Below are 18,950 nucleotides of genomic sequence, written 5' to 3' on the forward strand. Positions count from 1 at the left end.
CACCTCACACTTATCAGCATTAAACTCCATCTGCCATCTTTCAGCCCACCCTTCCAAAAGGCCCAAGTCTCTCTGTAGACTTTGAAAATCTACCTCACTATCAACTACTCCACCTATCTTAGTATCATCTGCATATTTACTAATCCAATTTGCCACACCATCATCCAGATCATTAATGTAAATGACAAACAACAGTGGACCCAACACAGATCCTTGGGGCACTCCACTAGACACTGGCCTCCAACCTGACATACAATTGTCAACCATTACCCTCTGGTATCTCCCATTCAGCCATTGTTGAATCCATCTTGCAACCTCACTATTAATACCCAACGATTTAACCTTCTTAATCAACCTTCCATGTGGAACCTTGTCAAATGCCTTACTGAAGTCCTTATTTGGCTGTGGTAAATTGTAAAATTGCCCCTAGTACGTAGGATAGTGTTAGTGTACGGGTGATTGCTGGTCGGCACAGACTCGGTGGGCCAAAGGGCCTGTTTCCGCACTGTACACAAGTCTAAAATATAAATTTAAGATGCAAAGGGGGAAGAGGAGGAGAGAATGATGGATGAGGTAGATCGCAGGATAGATTAAATGCAAAAAGAGGATGATTACACACAGGGGCAATCATGCCAAAAGATCTTTCCTTTGGTTCCAGTGAAATAGATAAAGACAATAATTATGTCTTCCCCCACCATTGTCCACGCTGCCCGTCAAGTACCTTAGAGGACATAGGTTCAAGGTGAAGGGGAAGTGATTTAATAGGAATCCGAGGGGTAGGTTTTTCACGCAGCGGGTGGTGGGTGTGTGGAACAAGCTGCCAGAGGAGGTAGTCGAGGCTGGGACTATCCCATCGTTTAAGAAACAGTTGGACAGGTGCTGTCGTGGTGCTGGCTCGAAGGGCCTACTCCTGCACCTATTGTCTATTGACAGGTACATGGATAGGGCAGGTTTGGAGGGTTATGGACCAAGCGCAGGCAAGTGGGTCTAGGGTAGAGGCCGGTACATTGTTGGCTTGTGTGGGCGAGTTGGGCCAAAGGGCCTGTTTCCACACTGTATCACTCTATGACTCTATGATTACCAAGGCTAACCCCATTTACCAGAACTTGCATACGAACATCTATGCTGTGGCAATTTAAGTGCTCCTGTAAAACTTCATGCTACGAAAGTACTCTTCTCCACCTCCTCTTCACATAGCGCATTGCAAATTTCAATCACTCTCTGGATGAGAACGTTTTTTTCCCCCTCTGATCACTGCTACACGTCTCAGCCGAAATCTAAGATACCAGATTGATCCCTGGGATGGCAGGACTTTCATATGAAGAAAGACTGGATAGACTAGGCTTATACTCGCTGCAATTTAGAAGACTGAGGGGGGATCTTATTGAAACATATAAAATTCTTAAGGGGTTGGAGAGGCTAGATGCGGGAAGATTGTTCCCGATGTTGGGGTCACAGCTTAAGGATAAGGGGGAAGTCTTTTAGGACCGAGATGAGAAAACATTTCTTCACACAGAGAGTGGTGAGTCTGTGGAATTCCCTGCCACAGAAGGTAGTTGAGGCCAGTTCATTGGCTATATTTAAGAGGGAGTTAGATGTGGCCCTTGTGGCTAAAGGGATCAGGGGGTATGGAGAGAAGGCAGGTACGGGTTACTGAGCTGGATGATCAGCCATGATTATATTGAATGGCGGAGCAGGCTCAAAGGGCCGAATGGCCTACTCCTGCACCTATTTTCCATGTTTCTATGCGCTCTATAACATCAAAAGCTTCCTGCATCTGTTCAAAGGTGAGAAATACAGCACAAGTTACAGATTAGTTAAAAAGCCGTTCTTCAAAATGATACCCAGCACAAAGACAAAACCACATTTTTCAAATTTGTTTCAAATACATTGAGGTTAAGTAGCTGTGTGAATCCACACAATGATAGACTTCAAAGTTATGCATCCTACGACTGTTCAATACACTAGTGTGACCTACTAGCTGGAAACATCAACACCAGCTTCAAATGATCTAAAAACACATTAGCAATCTGGAAGGAAGTGGTTTATTCTTTTCTTTCCAGTTCTGCAAAAATGTTTGCAATTATTGCACTGAAAAACATTTTTACTCCTCCATCTCAAACACCAGATATGTATACAAAAATCATGAGAGGAATAGATCGGGTAGATGCACAGAGTCTTTTACCCAGAGTAGGGGAATCGAGGACCAGAGGACATGGGGAAGGGGAAAAGATTTTAATAGGAATCCGAGGGGTAACCATTTTCACACAGAGGGTGGTGGGTGTATGGAACAAGCTGCCAGAGGAGGTAGTTGAGGCTGGGACTATCCCATCGTTTAAGAAACAGTTGGACAGGTACATGGATAGGACAGGTTTGGAGGGTTATGGACCAAGCACAGGCAAGTGGGACTAATGTAGCTGGGACATGTTGGGTGAGTTGGGCCGAAGGGCCTGTTTCCACACTGTATCACTCTATGACTCTATGACCACCAAAACAGTACAACCTCCATGTCACTGGATGTCAAGGAACAACAACGATATTATAAGCCACCTGCATTATAAGTGAAACTAACATGTACCTACCTTCTATAATGGCCTGATAATAATACCCTGTGGTATATCCGAAACCCCGATATAACCAGGCCACACTGTATTTTAGTAATCCCAAAGATGTCTGATAACTCACCCTGCAGCCCAAACTAACATTTCAGTCTTAGTTTTTTTTAGAGATACAGCGCGGAAACAGGCCCTTCGGCCTACCGGGTCCACGCCGACCAGCGATCCCCGCACACTAACACTATCCTACACCCACCAGGGACAATTTTTACACTTACCAAGCTAATTAACCTACATTCCTGTATATCTTTGGAGTGTGGGAGGAAACCGAAGATCTCGGAGAAAACCCACACAGGTCACGGGGAGAACGTACAAACTCCGCACAGACAGCACCCGTGGTCGGGATCGAACCCGGGTCTCCGGCGCTGCATTCGCTGCAAGGCAGCAACTCTACCACTGCGCCCTTTTTCCTTGAAAGACCTCCAATAAACAGTCATAGGGTTGTGTGGACGGCACTGAAATAGGCCCTTCAGCACAACTTGCCCATGCCAACGGAGATGTGGTTGAGATCATTACGATGGATGCTGTCTGGACAGAGTTTGTCCCTGTGACCACGTGGGCTTTCTCCGGTTGCTCTGGCTTCCCTCCACACTCCAAGGATGTACAGATTTGTAGGGCATTTGGCTTCTGTAAATAGTAAATGTTCCTAGTGTGTCAGATACCGATAGTGTACGGGTTGATCGGCACGGACTAGATGGGCCGAAGGGACTGTTTCTGTGCTGTATCTCTAAACCAAACTAGTATTGTTAAGAAACTCCAGCTTCTCATGGTGCTTACAATCACTCTGAACAATGAAAGATCATTAATTTGATTAATTAACTGATCATTAACTGTTTCTTCACTGACATTGTTACTACTGAGTATTTGCAGTTTGTGATCAATTATCTCGCCTACACACAATATGAAATTTAAATCAGTAACTCCAGATCAGTAATCTGAGCAAACAACAATTATGCTCATTAAACTGTTGCTACTTGCCATATCTGGAGCTTGATTTTCTTGCCATCGAGTTCTACTGTTCGTATTTTGAAATCAATTCCTGCAAAACAAAAGGGCCAGTGAGTAGAAAGTGTAAAAATGGAAAATGTGTGCATAGTTGCATGAAGCACATTGATCAAACAGAATCTGTCCACGTTTTATTTTTGCACAATACTGCAATTCCCCGTGTAATCTGGAACCATTACACACTCCACTGCACCTCAATGACAGAGAATTTCAGTGAATGAATCGAAGGTCTTCTTTTAATAACCAGCAGCCTCCCACCAATGTTAGGCTCACTGGACCGTAGATCCTGGTCTTGTCCGCACAGCACTTAAATAAAGGCACGCCTTACCCCCGTCCAGTTTAGACAATAGACAATAGGTGCAGGAGTAGGCCATTCGGCCCTACAAGCCAGTTTAGTTTAGAGATAGAGCGTGGAAACAGGCCCTTCGACCCACCGAGTCCACGCCAACCAGCCACCCCCACACATTAACACTATCCTGTACACACTCGGGACAATTTATATTTGTACCAAGCCAATTAACCTACAAACCTGTACTTCTCTGGAGTGGGGGAGGAAACCAAAGATCTTCGAGAAAACCTACGCATGTCACGGGAAGAACGTACAAACTCCGTACGGACAGCATCGGTAGTCAGGATGGAACCCGGGTCTCGGGCGTTGGAAAGCAGCAACTCTACTGCTGTGCCACCGTCTTCCGATCTTCCGGTACTACACCAGGTGGATGAAGATAGACAATGGACAATAGGTGCAGGAGGAGGCCATTTGGCCCTTCGAGCCAGCACCACCATTCAATGTGATCATGGTTGATCATCCACAATCAGTACCCCGTTCCTGCCTTCTCCCCATACCCCCTGACTCCGGTATCATCAAGAGCTCTATCTAACTCTCTCTTGAAAGCATCCAGAGAATTGGCCTCCACTGCCTTCTGAGGCAGAGAATTCCACAGATTCACAACTCTCTGACTGAAAATGTTTTCCCTCATCTCCGTTCTAATATGATACAAGCATTTCTGCCAGAGCTCCTGCAATTTCTCCGCTAACGTCCCACAATGTACTGGGGTACACTTAGTTGGGCCTCCAGGGATTGATCTGCTTCAAGATCTCCACTTTAAGACCTCTTTAGTAATATGCATGTGCTTTAAGACATCACTATTCTTTGCCCTGAATCCCCATGACATTCTCCATGGTAAAGATAGATTAGAAATATTCATTTAAGACCTCGCCCATCTTCTGTGGCTCGACACTTTGATCCATTACAGGGGCCCTTTTTTCTCCATGTTTACACTTCTGTCCTTAATTTACGTACAAACGCTTGGCATTCTCCTTTACCTTATCTACCAAAGCTATCACCCCCCCAAATATCTCGTGCACGGTAGCGCAGCGGTAGAGTTGCTGCTTTACAGCGAATGCAGCGCCGGAGACTCAGGTTCGATCCTGACTACGGGTGCTGCACTGTAAGGAGTTTGTACGTTCTCCCCGTGACCTGCGTGGGTTTTCTCCGAGATCTTCGGTTTCCTCTCACACTCCAAAGACGTACAGGTATGTAGGTTAATTGGCTGGGTAAATGTAAAAATTGTCCCTAGTGGGTGTAGGATAGTGTTAATGTACGGGGATTGCTGGGCGGCACGGACTTGGAGGGCCGAAAAGGCCTGTTTCCGGCTGTATATATATGATATGATATGATACACCTACATCACGTATACACTTCGAAGGATTTATGATCCAAGCTGCTTAAACATTTAATAAACGTGTCCTTTTTCCTGACCGGAGCATCAATATCCCTCAGCAACCAGGGTTCCCTAATCTTGGCAGTAATTAATTATAATTATTCCAATCAAGCTGAACCAACGCTACAAGATCACCGAACAGGGCACATTGCAGCCTTCTAGATTCAATATTATTTTCAACTATTTCATATAGAAAATAGGTGCAGGAGGAGGCCATTCGGCCCTTCGAGCCAGCACCGCCATTCATTGTGATCATGGCTGATCATCCACAATCAGTAACCCGTGCCTGCCTTCTCCCCATAACCCTTGAATCCATGGGAAGGGAGTCTGAAGAAGGGTCTCGACCCAAAACATCACCCATTCCTTCTCTCCTGAGATGCTGCCTGACCCGCTGAGTTACTCCAGAATTTGGTGTCTTCCTTGATTCCACTAGCCCCTAGAGCTCTATCAAACTCTCTTTTAAATTCATCCAGTGAATTGGCCTCCACTGCCTTCTGTGGCAGAGAATTCCACAAATTTACAACTCTCTGGGTGAAAACGTTTTTTTTTTCTACCTCAGTTTTAAGCGGCCTCCCCTTTATTTTTAGACCGTGGCCCCTGGTTCTGGACTCCCCCAACATTGGGAACATATAAACAGCGCCTCTGCCATTTTTATTTCAGATTCCAGTAGGCACAATAATAACGTTAGGCGTCGGAAGGACCTGCAGATCTTGGTTTAAAACGAAGATAGTCAAAAAGCTGGAGTAACTCAGCAGGAGAGTAGAAACCCTCTTGGTAGCCGGATACAAACCAGAGTACTGAAGGTATAAGAAAATAACTGCAGATGCTGGTACAAATCGAAGGTATTTATTCACAAAATGCTGGAGTAACTCAGCAGGACTGAAGGTGAAAGGAACAGTAATGAAATGATGGAAAAAGTGCAAACAAAAGCTGTTCAAATTGGCAGCTGCATAAATTAGCAGCTTTGTAGGTTGAATGAGTTCAAATAATAAATCAGAGGCTTGAACGCACCACAGTGCGTTATTCAATTAAAAGGCTGCTGTTAAATTTTGCTTTACACTGCAACTTTTCAGTGAGGTCACCCACATTTTAAATTGCTTATTAAGTTTGTGCTTTATTGTTAATATAATTCAACAGCATGAATTTCCTCTTCTGCTCCATGCATCCTCATATTCGAAGTTGCTGGCAAACCACTTCGCGGCAATCCCACATCGCTGACGACTGAAGCCCACTGTAAGTCATGGAGGTCGAACACAATGATATACAGAACTGACTGCCGCTGTACAAGGGACAAGATGCAGAAAGCTATTCTTGTAACAAATGCTTACAGAGGCTGCTGGAACAAAGTCTCCAGTAAGCTTGTGACTGTCAGCTGATCAGGAATGAGAAGCTGCTCTGTGCTCTCAGGTCCTTCACAGCCCATAATCAGCTGCAGCTTGTCACAGAGACTGCCCCATCATTTCCTCACAATGATAGGTCATGGCCTAGCTTGACACTGCCTCAGTAACAGATTAATTCACCATCGTGAACCGACACACACTTCTGCGTGCAAACTCAAATCCTTTTCGCTCTACGTCAGTGGACTGGAACGTGTTCGAGACTACTCCGTGCAGCCTGAACGAGTATTCCCCAGGCACCAAATTGTGGACGCAGCCCAGACCATCACACAAACCAACCTCCCTTCCACTGACTCCATCTACACCTCACGCTGCCTCGGCAAGGCCAGCAGCATCATCAAGGACCAGTCTCACCCCGGCCACTCCCTCTCCCATCAGGCAAATGGTACAGAAGTGTGAAAACGCACACTTCCAGATTCAGGGACAGTTTCTTCCCAGCTGTTACCAGGCAACTGAACCATCCTACCACAACCAGAGAGCAGTCCCGAACCACTATCGACCTCATTGGTGACCCTCGGACTATTCTTGTTCATACTTTGCTGGCTTTACCTTGCACTAAACGTTATTCCCTTATCATGTATCTTATACACTGTAAAAGGCTCGATTGTAAACATGTATTGTCTTGCTGTCGACTAGTTAGCACGCAACAAAAGCTTTTCACTGTGCCTCGGTACACGTGACAATAAACTAATCTGAAACTGAACTGAGCATCATCAGGAAATACGTTGACAACTGTGAGCCGACCAGAACCATTAGGGTAGACACAAAATGCTGGAGTAACTTAAGAGAAGTAAGAGAAGGAATGGGTGACGTTTTGGGTCGAGACCTTTCTTCAGACTGAAGTTACTCCAGCATTTTGTAATCCTGCATCTCGACCCAAAACGTCACCCATTCCTTCTCTCCCGAGATGCTGCCTGACCTGCTGAGTTACTCCAGCATTTTGTGTCTACCGTCGATTTTAACCAGCATCTGCAGTTTTTTTCCTACAGAACCATTAGGGCCTATCTTAACCAGAAACCTTGGGTAAACAGGGAGATTCACTCTCTGTTAAAGTCCAGATCAAAATCTTTCAAGGACGATGACCTCCATACTGTACAAGGTCATGTTTGATCTCTGCTACGCTATCAGGGCTGCCAAGGGAGGAGTTCAAAATACAAGATAGAGGCTCAATTCAATCAGTTCCGTTTAGTTTAGTTTCTTGTCACGTGTACCGAAGTGCAATGAACAGCTTTTTGTTGCACGCTAACCAGTCAGCAGAAAGACAATACGTGATTATAAGCAATCCATTTACAGTGTATAGATACATGATAAGGGAATAACATTTGGTGCAAGGTAAAGCCAGCAAAGGATAGTCCAAGAGGCACCAAAGAGGTAGATAGTAGTTCAGCACTGCTCTCTGGTTGTGGTAGGAAGATTCCATTGCCTGATAACAGCTGGGAAGAAACTGTCCCTGAATCTGGAGGTGTGCATTTTCACACTTCAATCAAGTGGATGGCAGATGATAATGTCAGGCATTGCAAAACATCATGGGCTACATGCCAAAATGTGTGTGTATGGTGGGGGGGGGGGGGGGGGGGGTGTAGAGGGGGGCATTCCCCCAATGGGCGAAGGGGATCTAGCAAGGGCCCATTTTTACCCAAGGTGGTTGTGGCAGGAGCTGAATACTACCACAGGCTACAAGCCAAAATGGGGTGGGAGTGGGGATCTTGTGTAATGGTAATTTTGCACTTTTTTTAAAAGGCAAGAAGTATCAGCAAGGTCTTCCCCTCCCCACCGGCTCTGTGCCGTACTCCTTTGTGGCAGAAGTCAAATGTGTTTTCACAGGGTAACTCTTCGAAAGGATGTGGGCGAATGTGCTCGATTAACCACAGAGTTCAGAACTTGAGTTTTTCTTCAGAGATAAGAGAATGGGAAGATTTGGTACATTTAAAAATTATGAATGACTTTGAGAAACTAACGGAGAACGCACAGGGAAAAGTCGTTAATTAGCAAAAGGACATGCTCTTTGTAAAAAGAGCAGGTTAAAATTATTCAAAAATGAACAACCCACAATTTCAGCTTGTGTTGTGAAGCAATGTGTTGTAAGAAGGCACGGTGGCGCAGCGGTAGAGTTGCTGCCTCACAGTTGCTGTCTGTACGGAGTTTGTACGTTCTCCCCGTGACCACGTGGGTTTTCTCCGGGTGCCCCAGTTTCCTCCCACTCTCCAAAGACGTACAGATTTGTAGGTTACTTGGCTTAGTATAATTGTCATCTGTCCCTAGTGTGTAGGATAGTGTTCATGCACTGGGATTGTGGTCAGCACGGACTCGGTGGGCCGAAGGGCTTGATTTTGCGCTGTATCTCGAAACTAAAATAAACCAAAATGAACACTAGAGATCCTACAGATATAAATTACAGATCCCTCAAATAAGTATGACATATGGATAAGATTGTTAAAGTATACTCGTATAGACCAATAAGATATCTATATAATAAAACTCTTGTTTGTTTGTTTGTTTGTTCCTGAACTGCAGCCAAAACAGTACACGATAGCGCGACAATTTTAGGCCCACCTTACTCACCGTCGTCCCTCTGGTGCTAATGGAAGAAGTTTCATTGAAATCGGTGTTATATTTTTTGTTATTCACATTTTAAAGTTTAAATCTATCTCCTAGGGAGGGAGGAGGGAGAATAAGGGGGTTGAGGGGGATGGAGTGGGGGGAGGAGAAGGGGAGAGGGAGGGGGGGGTGGAGGGAAGGGAGAGGGGGAGGGGAGGGGAGGAGGGAGGGGGAGGGGGGGGGAGGGGGGGGAGGAGAGGGTGCTGCACCAATGCAGGAGAGGTTTGGGCCCAACGGGTCCACTTGGTCTAGTATAGAATAAATTCCCTTATTGACCAAGGCAGAGAGCACAAGGAACATGAATGCAACTCTGACACTGCACAAAACATTGTGCTGAACAGACAAGATCTTGAATCAGAAAGGACAATGACCCGGAAACTTATTTAAATAAGCTGATATCTCTTCTCTCTTTTAATTCTTCTATTTAAGCCATTGGATGGTAGGGAATTGGAACTCAGCCCTAAAATACAGCAGAACAAAAAGGGCCAGCACATTTAAGTATTAGTAAGACAAACACTTGGACGGAAGGCAGCCATGAAACCACAGACCAAAGTTGAGAAATGGGATTGGAATCTATTTAGGTCACTTTGGGCTTGGGGTGAACAACCTCTCTCTGCACTCTAGGATTTATAGTGCTGCATCAGATGGAATTTTCCATCACCTACATTCATTCTTTGCTGTGAAAAATAGAAAAAAAGTTCTGAAAAGTTGATCTAAATTTATATAAATACTGTAGGTACTGGTCTCTGACCCTGCCAACTATGAAGATAGGCAACTACAGATTCTTTTAAAAATCCTTAAATTCCTGCAAAGGTGTGTAAGAAAAAAACCTGCAGATGCTGGTTTTAATTGAAGGTCGACACAAAATACTGGAGTAACTCAGCGGGTCAGGCAGCATCTCTGGAGAGAAGGAATGGGTGACGTTTCGGGTCTCGACCCATTCCTTCTCTCCAGAGATGCTGCCTGACCCGCTGAGTTACTCCAGCATTTTGTGTCTACCTTGAATGCCTCCAAATATAGATACTCGCCAGATTACAAAGGCCTGACTAATGTGCAGCTCACGCACACAAACATGCATTTTGTGGACCAGTGGAATGGGTTTGCTGGCTGCCAGGGGGCAGCAGGGATCTTCAGCCCTGTGGGAACTTGGTTAGAATCAGAGTCATACAGTATGGAAACAGGCCCTTCTGCCCAACTTGCCCACACCGACCAACGTGTCCCATCTACACTAGTCCCACGTACCTGCATTTAGCCCATATCCCATTAAACCTGTCCTATCCATGTACCTGTCTAATTACTTCTCAATCATTGCACTAGCCCGAGCCTCAACTACCTCCTCTGGCAGCTTGTTCCATACACCTAACGCCCTTTGTGTGAAAACGTTACCCCTCAGTTTCCTATAAAATTTTTCCCCCTTCACCTTAAACCCTTTGCCCTCTGGTTCTCATTTCCCCTACTCTGGGCAAGAGATGCTGTGCAAGAGACCCGATCTATTGCTCTCATGATTTTGTACACTGCTGCGGTTCACAGTGGTATTTGGGGTTATGAACAGCTCATAGCAACAGAACCCTACCGTAACCAGGAGAGGTCATAAGTGATAGGAGCAGAATTAGGCCATTTGGCCCATCAAATCTAATCCGCCATTCAATCATGGACCTGTAATGGATTTTCATCTCACATGAACAAGTATTACAAGATATTTAATTTTATGGATTTCTAAGTAAAGTTTAAGAGAAGTATTATGGAAGATAGCAAACAATCAAATGCTCACCATTCTTCGTTGTGGTCTATTCAAGGGCGAAGGCTAATTTTAATTTCTATCTACCACAACAATATTCTCCCCTGAGATGCTGCCTGACCCGCTGAGTTACTCCAGCATTTTGTGAATAAATACCTTTGATTTGTACCAGCATCTGCAGTTATTTTCTTATACAACAATATTTCTAATCAATTAAATAGACTTAAACCTAAAGGGCATTCAAGTACTGAAGTAGGCGGTCACGGTGGTGCAGCGGTAGAGTTGCTGCCTTACAGTGAATGCAACGCCGGAGACCCGGGTTCCATCCCGACTACGGGCGCCGTCTGTACGGAGTTTGTACGTTCTCCCCGTAACCTGCGTGGGTTTTCTCCGAGATCTTCGGTTTCATGCCACACTCCAAAGACGTACAGGTTTGTAGGTTAATTGGCTTGGTAAATGTAAAAATGATCCCTAGTGGGTATAGGATAGTGTTAATGTGCTGGGATCGCTGGTCGGCACGGACCCGGTGGGCCGAAGGGCCTGCTTCCACGCTGTATCTCAAAACTAAACTAAACAACTAAATGGATTTAAACCGAAAGGGCATTCAAGTCTGAAGTAGGTACCAACTGTATTTATTGTATACATTATGAAGTAGATGACTGAAAAAAAGACATCCTTCTCCCTGCCTCCATCAAGTCTAAACTTCCACTTATATCTGTGATAATTCCTGTGGTAATTAAACAGATCAGGAATACTTTTTGGGAAGGAGGAAGAACCAAGTGTGAACTGCAAACCTCATCGGAAAATGGAAATAAAGACAGGAATAAAAGAACGCAAAGCATTTTGAAAACGTCAACTCTGGCACAATACAAACATCCCCACATTTCTATGACAATCTATTTCATGTACCATGGTGAATTTCTGCAAACGCAGGAGGTGCATTGAGCAGAATGTGTAAACAAGGGCACGAGTGTTAAAATCAAGGGTATCCTTGGCTGCGAGACCATGTCGGCCACCAAGCAGTTGATGATCATTACAAGGCACTCAGTGCGGGTAGGACACGCACAGAGAGTTTTGGAAATCAAGTTTACAAATGAGATGGGTCTGTCAGAAGGGCAGGTGACCTACTCATGCACAGAAGGCAAAAACAGACCATTGAAAACAGGCCTCAGAAAAGCCACCAGCATCCACAAAGACTCTTCACACCCCTGCAACAGTCTGTTTGAACTCCTTCCATCGGGCAGACGATACAAGGCCTTCTCCGCCCGCACCTCCAGACTCAGGAACAGCTTCATCCCCAGGGCCATAGCTGCCATGAACCGGTCCTGCTGAGCCGGATGGTCACATCGCACAGTGATCCGGCACAGATCCACTTGCACTTTATTCTGTCTTAAAACTGTTACAATTTGTTTCGTTGGGTTGTTTAAATTAATAATTAATACTGGCTAGCTAATTAAATTATTGCATCGTATGGGAGGCGCATTCCCAATCTCGTTGTACCCCTGTACAATGACAATAAAGATATATTGTATTGTATTGTATTATACGGAGGATATCCTCAAGGCAGCATTTGTGGGCCAAAGTTCACCTCAAATTTAAATATGACACCGACATATTTAAGTGCCCCCCACAATGTTTGGGACAAAGACCCATCATTTATTTATTTGCCTCTGTACTCCACAATTTGAGATTTGTAATAGAAAAAATCACACGTGGTTAAAGTGCACATTGTCAGTTTTTAATAAAGGCCATTTTTATACATTTTGGTTTCACCATGTAGAAATTGCAGCAGCGTTTATACATTTCAGGGCACCATAATGTTTGGGACACAGCAATGTCATGTAAATGAAAGTAGTCATGTTTAGTATTTTGTTGCATATCCTTTGCATGCAATGACTGCTTGAAGTCTGCGATTCATGGACATCACCAGTTGCTGGGTGCCTTCTCTGGTGATGCTCTGCCAGGCCTGTATTGCAGCCATCTTTAGCTGATGCTTGTTTTGGGGGCTAGTCCCCTTCAGTTTTCTCTTCAGCATATAAAAGGCATGCTCATTGAATTCAGATCGGGTGATTGACTTGGCCACTCAAGAATTGACCAAAAACTCCTTGTTGCTTTAGCAGTATGTTTGGGATCATTGACTTGCTGTAGAATGAACTGCCGGCCAATGAGTTTTGAGGCATTTGTTTGAACTTGAGCAGATAGGATTTGTCTACACACTTCAGAATTCATTATGTTACTACCATCAGTAGTTGTATCGTCAATGAAGATAAGTGAGCCAGTACCTTCAGCAGCCATACATGCCCAGGCCATAACACCCCCACCACCGTGTTTCACATATGAGGTGGTATGCTTTGGATCTTGGGCAGTTCCTTCTCTCCTCCATACTTTGCTCTTGCCATCACTCTGATATTAGTTAATCTTCGTCTCATCTGTCCATAAGACTTTTTTCCAAAACTGTGGTTGCTCTTTTAAGTACTTCTTGGCAAATTGTAACCTGGCCATCCTATTTTTGCAGCTAACCAGTGGTTTGCATCTTGCAGTGTAGCCTCTGTATTTCTGTTCATGAAGTCTTCTGCGGACAGTGGTCATTGACAGATCCACACGTGACTCCTGAAGAGTGTTTCTGATCTGGGGATTTTTCTTTATTATAGAGAGAATTCTTCTGTCATCAGCTGTGGAGGTCTTCCTTGGCCTGTCAGTCCCTTTGCGATTAGTAAGCTCACCAGTGCTCTCTTTCTTCTTAATGATGTTCCAAACAGTTGATTTTGGGGGGACTATGTATAAACACTGCTTTAATTTCTACATGGTGAAACCAAAATGTATAAAAATACCCTTTAATAAAATCTGACAATGTGCACTTTAACCACATGTGATTTTTTTCTATTACAAATCTTAAATTGTGGAGTACAGAGGCAAATAAATAAATGATGGGTCTTTGTCCCAAACATTATGGAGGACTCTGTAGATTGTTAACACTTTGTGTAGGAAGGAACTGCAGACGCTGGTTTATACCGAAGGTAGACATTAAATGCTGGAGTAATTCAGCCAGTCAAGAGAGAGAAACTAGAGATATAAAAAGGTACATTCATTTGTTTTCTAAAGGTATCACAAAATGCTGGAGTAACTCAGCAGGTCAGGCAGCATCTAGGAGAGAAGGAATGGGTGATGTTTTGGGTTGAGACCCTTCTTCATTTGTTCTTTATACCTTTCATTCATTTGTTCCTTGTACCTTTTCATACCTATAGTTTCCCTCTCTCCAACTCCCAGTCAGAAGGAGGCTCTCGACACAGAGATGTTGCCTGACCCGCTGAGTTCTTCCAACATTTTATGTCCATCTTTGTTGCCAACACTTTGGTTCACTCTCAGTCATGAAAGATGATTATCCCAGAGATAAGGACTTGGGAACAGCCAATGACTTGGGAACAGAGTCTGTGATGTGTTCAATAATTAGTTAACGGAAGATTTAGCCTATTCAGCGCAAACAGGCTGACAGTTTTGCAGAGATCAGGAAAAGATGTGTCAGTGCACATGAAAACCGATGCCAAGAATCTGAGGGAGGAACTAGATTTAAAGTGTTGCACTGTTCCAAACAGAATCTTTCCGTGAATGTCCTCGAGCTATGCTTAATTAGTTTTTCATGTGTAAACATTCCTTTCAATTTGATGTAGTATTTTAATTTCAAACTAAATATGTTAGGCGATTTTCATGATATATTTGAATACTCTTCTGGTGCATTGCCATGCAATCTAAAGCTGACAGTAAGCACCATTTTAGATTGATGGAAAATGCTGAAGTAACTCAGCGGGACAGACACCATCTCTGGATAGAAGGAATGGGCAATATTTTGGATCGAGACCTTTCTTCAGACAGTCAGGGGAGAGGAAAACTAGAGATATGGAAGGGTAAGGTGTGAAAATGGGGACAAGGGTCAAGGAAAATGACCCAGAAAGGAAAAAGACAGCAGGGGAAGAGAAATGACATTCTGGCCTTCCATCACAGTGAGGAGGTGACTGGAGGAGACTCACTGTGATGGATGTTTCTTTTTGTTTTGTGTTTTGTGTTGGTTGGGGTTGTGTAATTTGCTTATTTTATTGCTCTATTGTTGGACTGTGGGTGACGAAATCTCGTCCAAAAGACCTGTTTTTGGATGACAAATAAAGGTAATTCTGAATTCTGAATAGTTCACTGTGAGCTAGGGGAACGTGACAACGAAGCAGAAAAAGATAACATTTTAATCAGGGCAGTCAAGATTGGTCGGAGAACTAGGATGGGGGACGGATGGAAAGAGAGGGAAAACAAGAGTTACTTGAAGTTGGAAAAGTCAATATTTTGTCAAAACGAAGCGACATTTTGTTGCCTCAAAACTATGTCCTTAACAGGAATGACAACATTTCTCATTCTCAAGTTTAACTGCGATTTTAACTTGCTCCAGACAGCGGCCACTGTCATTACTTCAGCTTCATGAACATGCTGTTTGGATAAAGTATTAATTTACAATCAGCAGAGAGATACATACAGTGCAGGGATGCAGGAAGTGGTGAACTTTGACAATTAACTCAGGACATCAGCCCGACTCACCACTTCCTGATACAAACTATGGCATTTTCAGTTTCAACATCTCTAAAACTAGCAAGGCACACCTTGCACCACTTCAATGAACACATATGTTGTGTTGTTTCATTATAAACTAAGAATAATGTGTTGCAATTAAAAAGTAAGAAAAGCATTCATCCAGTGATCTTTTATTTGTGGAGTTTTGATGAAACCAAAAACTGGCCCTGAAGTTAATACTGTTGATGCTTTGGTTTTGTTGATGTAATTGTTCCTTCCAATCTGCCAAAGTCAGCTCCTCTCCTCTGCATTTATTTCCTTTCAGTGATTTGTGGATGTATCCACTTCCTCTGGACTCCACTCTGTCCCCAGCCCTTCCTCACTCCCTGCAACCCAGCCTCGGGAGAGTTGAAGTGCAACATGGTTTTGCATGAAACAATGAGATAAAAAGTAGAAGGAAGGAACTCAGATGCTGGTTTACACCGAAGATCGGCACAAAATGTTGAAGTACCTCAATAGACAATAGGCGCAGGAGGAGGCCATTCAGCCCTTCGAGCCAGCACCGCCATTCAATGATTCATGGCTGATCATTCTCAATCAGTACCCCGTTCCTGCCTTCTCCCCATACCCCCTGACTCCGCTATCATTAAGAGTTCTATCTAGCTCTCTCTTGAATGCATTCAGAGAATTGGCCTCCACTGCCTTCTGAGGCAGAGAATTCCACAGATTCACAATTCTCTGACTGAAAAAGTTTTTCCTCATCTCAGTTCTAAATGGCCTACCCCTTATTCTTAAACTGTGGCCCCTTGTTCTGGACTCCCCCAACATTGGGAACATGTTTCCTGCCTCTAACGTGTCCAACCCCTTAATAATCTTATACGTTTCGATAAGATCTCCTCTCATCCTTCTAAATTCCAGTGTATACAAGCCTAGTCGCTCCAGTCTTTCAACATATGACAGTCCCGCCTCAGCAGGTCAGGCAGCATCTCTGGAGAGAAGGAATGGGTGACGTTTTGGGTCGAGACCCGTTCCTAGTGCTCCGACCATTCTGACTGTCCCCCTGATTAAATTTTATCTCTGTATGCTTCGCTGTCACCTTCTCCTCGCTAACAATGATCTATTCTACAGTTTCCCTGACCCGACATCTCCTTTGATGTCTCATTTTCACACCTTACTCTTCCTTATCTCTGTATCTCCCTCTCCCGACTTTCAGTCTGAAGGGTCTCGACCCGAAACGCCATCCATTCCTTCTCTCCAGTGACCTGTTGAGTGACTCCAGCGTTTTGTGTCTATCTTTGAGATTAAAAATGGGACAGAAAGACTAAGGGAGAAGTACAAATAGCCAGAAATTGAAGCAAAACAAATCAGCTTCTCAGCTCTTTAGTATCAATTTCATTCAGTGAAGCAACACAAGAGACTTCTGATGAGACCCAGTCAAAAAGTCTAAACACATGAAGCTTCCGCCCTGTAGAGATCTCATTTCCCAGCACTGGCTTAAGGGCCTCTTTTATAAGCTCTCATTCCCAATCTCTTCTGAAAGGATACAATTATTGCCCGAGGAATCAAACCATTGAATCTGCACTGTGTCAACTCTTATTTTTGTAAGGAGAACAAGGAGAACAAACGCACAGTGCTTCAAATCCAATTCAAGTCTTTCCTTCTCTCCAGAGATGCTGTCTGTCCTGCTGAGTTGTCCAGCATTTTAGAAACATAGAAACATAGAAAATAGGTGCAGGAGGAGGCCATTCGGCCCTTCGAGCCAGCACCGCCATTCATTATGATCATGGCTGATCATCCACAATCAATAACCCGTGCCTACCTTCACCCCATATCCCTTGATTCCACTAACCCCTAGAGCTCTATCTAACTCTCTCTTAAATCCATCCAGTGATTTAGATTTAGATTTTTTTAGATTTAGAGATACAGCGCGGAAATAGGCCCTTCGGCCCACCGGGTCCGCGCCGCCCAGCGATCCCCGCACATTAACACTAACCTACACACATGAGGGACAATTTTTTTAACATTTGTCCAGCCAATTAACTTACATACCTGTATGTCTTTGGAGTGTGGGAGGAAACCGAAGATCTCGGAGAAAACCCGCGCAGGTCACGGGGAGAACGTACAAACTCCGCCCATAGTCAGGATCGAACCCGAGTCTCCGGCGCTGCATTCGCTGTAAGGCAGCAACTCTACCGCTGCGCCAACGTGCCGCCACTGCCCTCTGTGGCAGAGAATTCCACAAATGCACAACTCTCTGGGTGAAAAAGTTCCTTCTCACCTCAGTTTTAAATGGCCTCCCCTTTATTCTAAGACTGTGGCCCCTGTTTCTGGACTCGCCCAACATTGGGAACATTTTTCCTGCATCTAGCTTGTCCAGTCCTTTTATAATTTTATATGTTTCTATAAGATGTGTCTATCTTCGATTTAAACCAGCATCTGCACTTCTTTCCTTCTCAAGATCTTAACCATTCTTTTCCCACAGATGCTGTCCATCTGACTGAATGTGACAAGCATGCGTCTTGATCTACACCTTTTTGCTATTTACATTTATTACTGTCCAATCCATTGGGACTAATCCTGAAACTTCAAATATTGAAAGGGTTACTATAGGAAGTGGCTCCTGTCGGAGTTCACCACGGATGTTCGTCACATCGCGGGTAGGCTTAACGCCGTTGCTGACGCCCTGTCCCGGCCGGCCAGTTCCTCTGTTGCTGCGGTGGGGGGGCGAGGTGGATTTTCGGGAGCTAGCGGAGGCTCAGCGCCTGGAAGACATTGCCTCAGCGTACGCCTCCACCGCCTCAGGGTTGCGGTTGGCCCAGGTGGCGTGCGGCCCCACAGGTACCACACTTTGGTGTGACGTTTCCCTTCCCTGCCCCCGCCCGGTTGTGCTGACCGCCCTGCGGCGTAAGGTTTTTGAGGCCATCCATGGCCTGGCACACCCATCCATTCGGGCAACCTCGGCTATGGTAGCCGCCCAATTTGTCTGGCACGGCCTGCGGAAGCAGGTGGCCGCCTGGGCCCGCGCCCCGTGCCAGACCTCCAAGGTCCACCGCCACGTCCAGCCTCCGTTCCAGAATTTCGTGGTTCCGCCCGTCTGTTTTTTCCACATTCATGTAGATTTGGTTGGTCCATTGCCTTACTCTAGGGGCTACACTCATCTCCTGACGGTGGTCGACCGTTTTACTCGTTGGCCGGAGGCTCTTCTGTTGACGGACACCACGGCGGCCTCCTGTGCACGGGCCCTGGCGTTACATTGGGTTGCCCGTTTCGGCGTCCCGGCCATCATCACTACCGACCGGGGCGCCCAGTTCACCTCGTCCCT

The 18,950-nt window shown here is 44.9% G+C and overlaps 1 protein-coding gene across 1 annotated transcript in view; it reads right to left on the reverse strand.

Annotated features, from left to right (window-relative positions):
• LOC144610998 (ras-related protein Rab-8B) overlaps window positions 1-18,950 on the reverse strand; it is a 99,213-nt gene that overhangs the window by 34,605 nt on the left and 45,658 nt on the right. Inside the window, exon 2 of the mRNA XM_078430082.1 lies at window positions 3,594-3,654. Coding sequence (XP_078286208.1) covers window positions 3,594-3,654 — 61 coding nt within the window. The remainder of the gene's footprint in view (window positions 1-3,593; window positions 3,655-18,950) is intronic.

The sequence above is a fragment of the Rhinoraja longicauda genome, chromosome 38 (genome assembly GCF_053455715.1).
Source record: "Rhinoraja longicauda isolate Sanriku21f chromosome 38, sRhiLon1.1, whole genome shotgun sequence".
Taxonomy (NCBI): domain Eukaryota; kingdom Metazoa; phylum Chordata; class Chondrichthyes; order Rajiformes; family Arhynchobatidae; genus Rhinoraja; species Rhinoraja longicauda.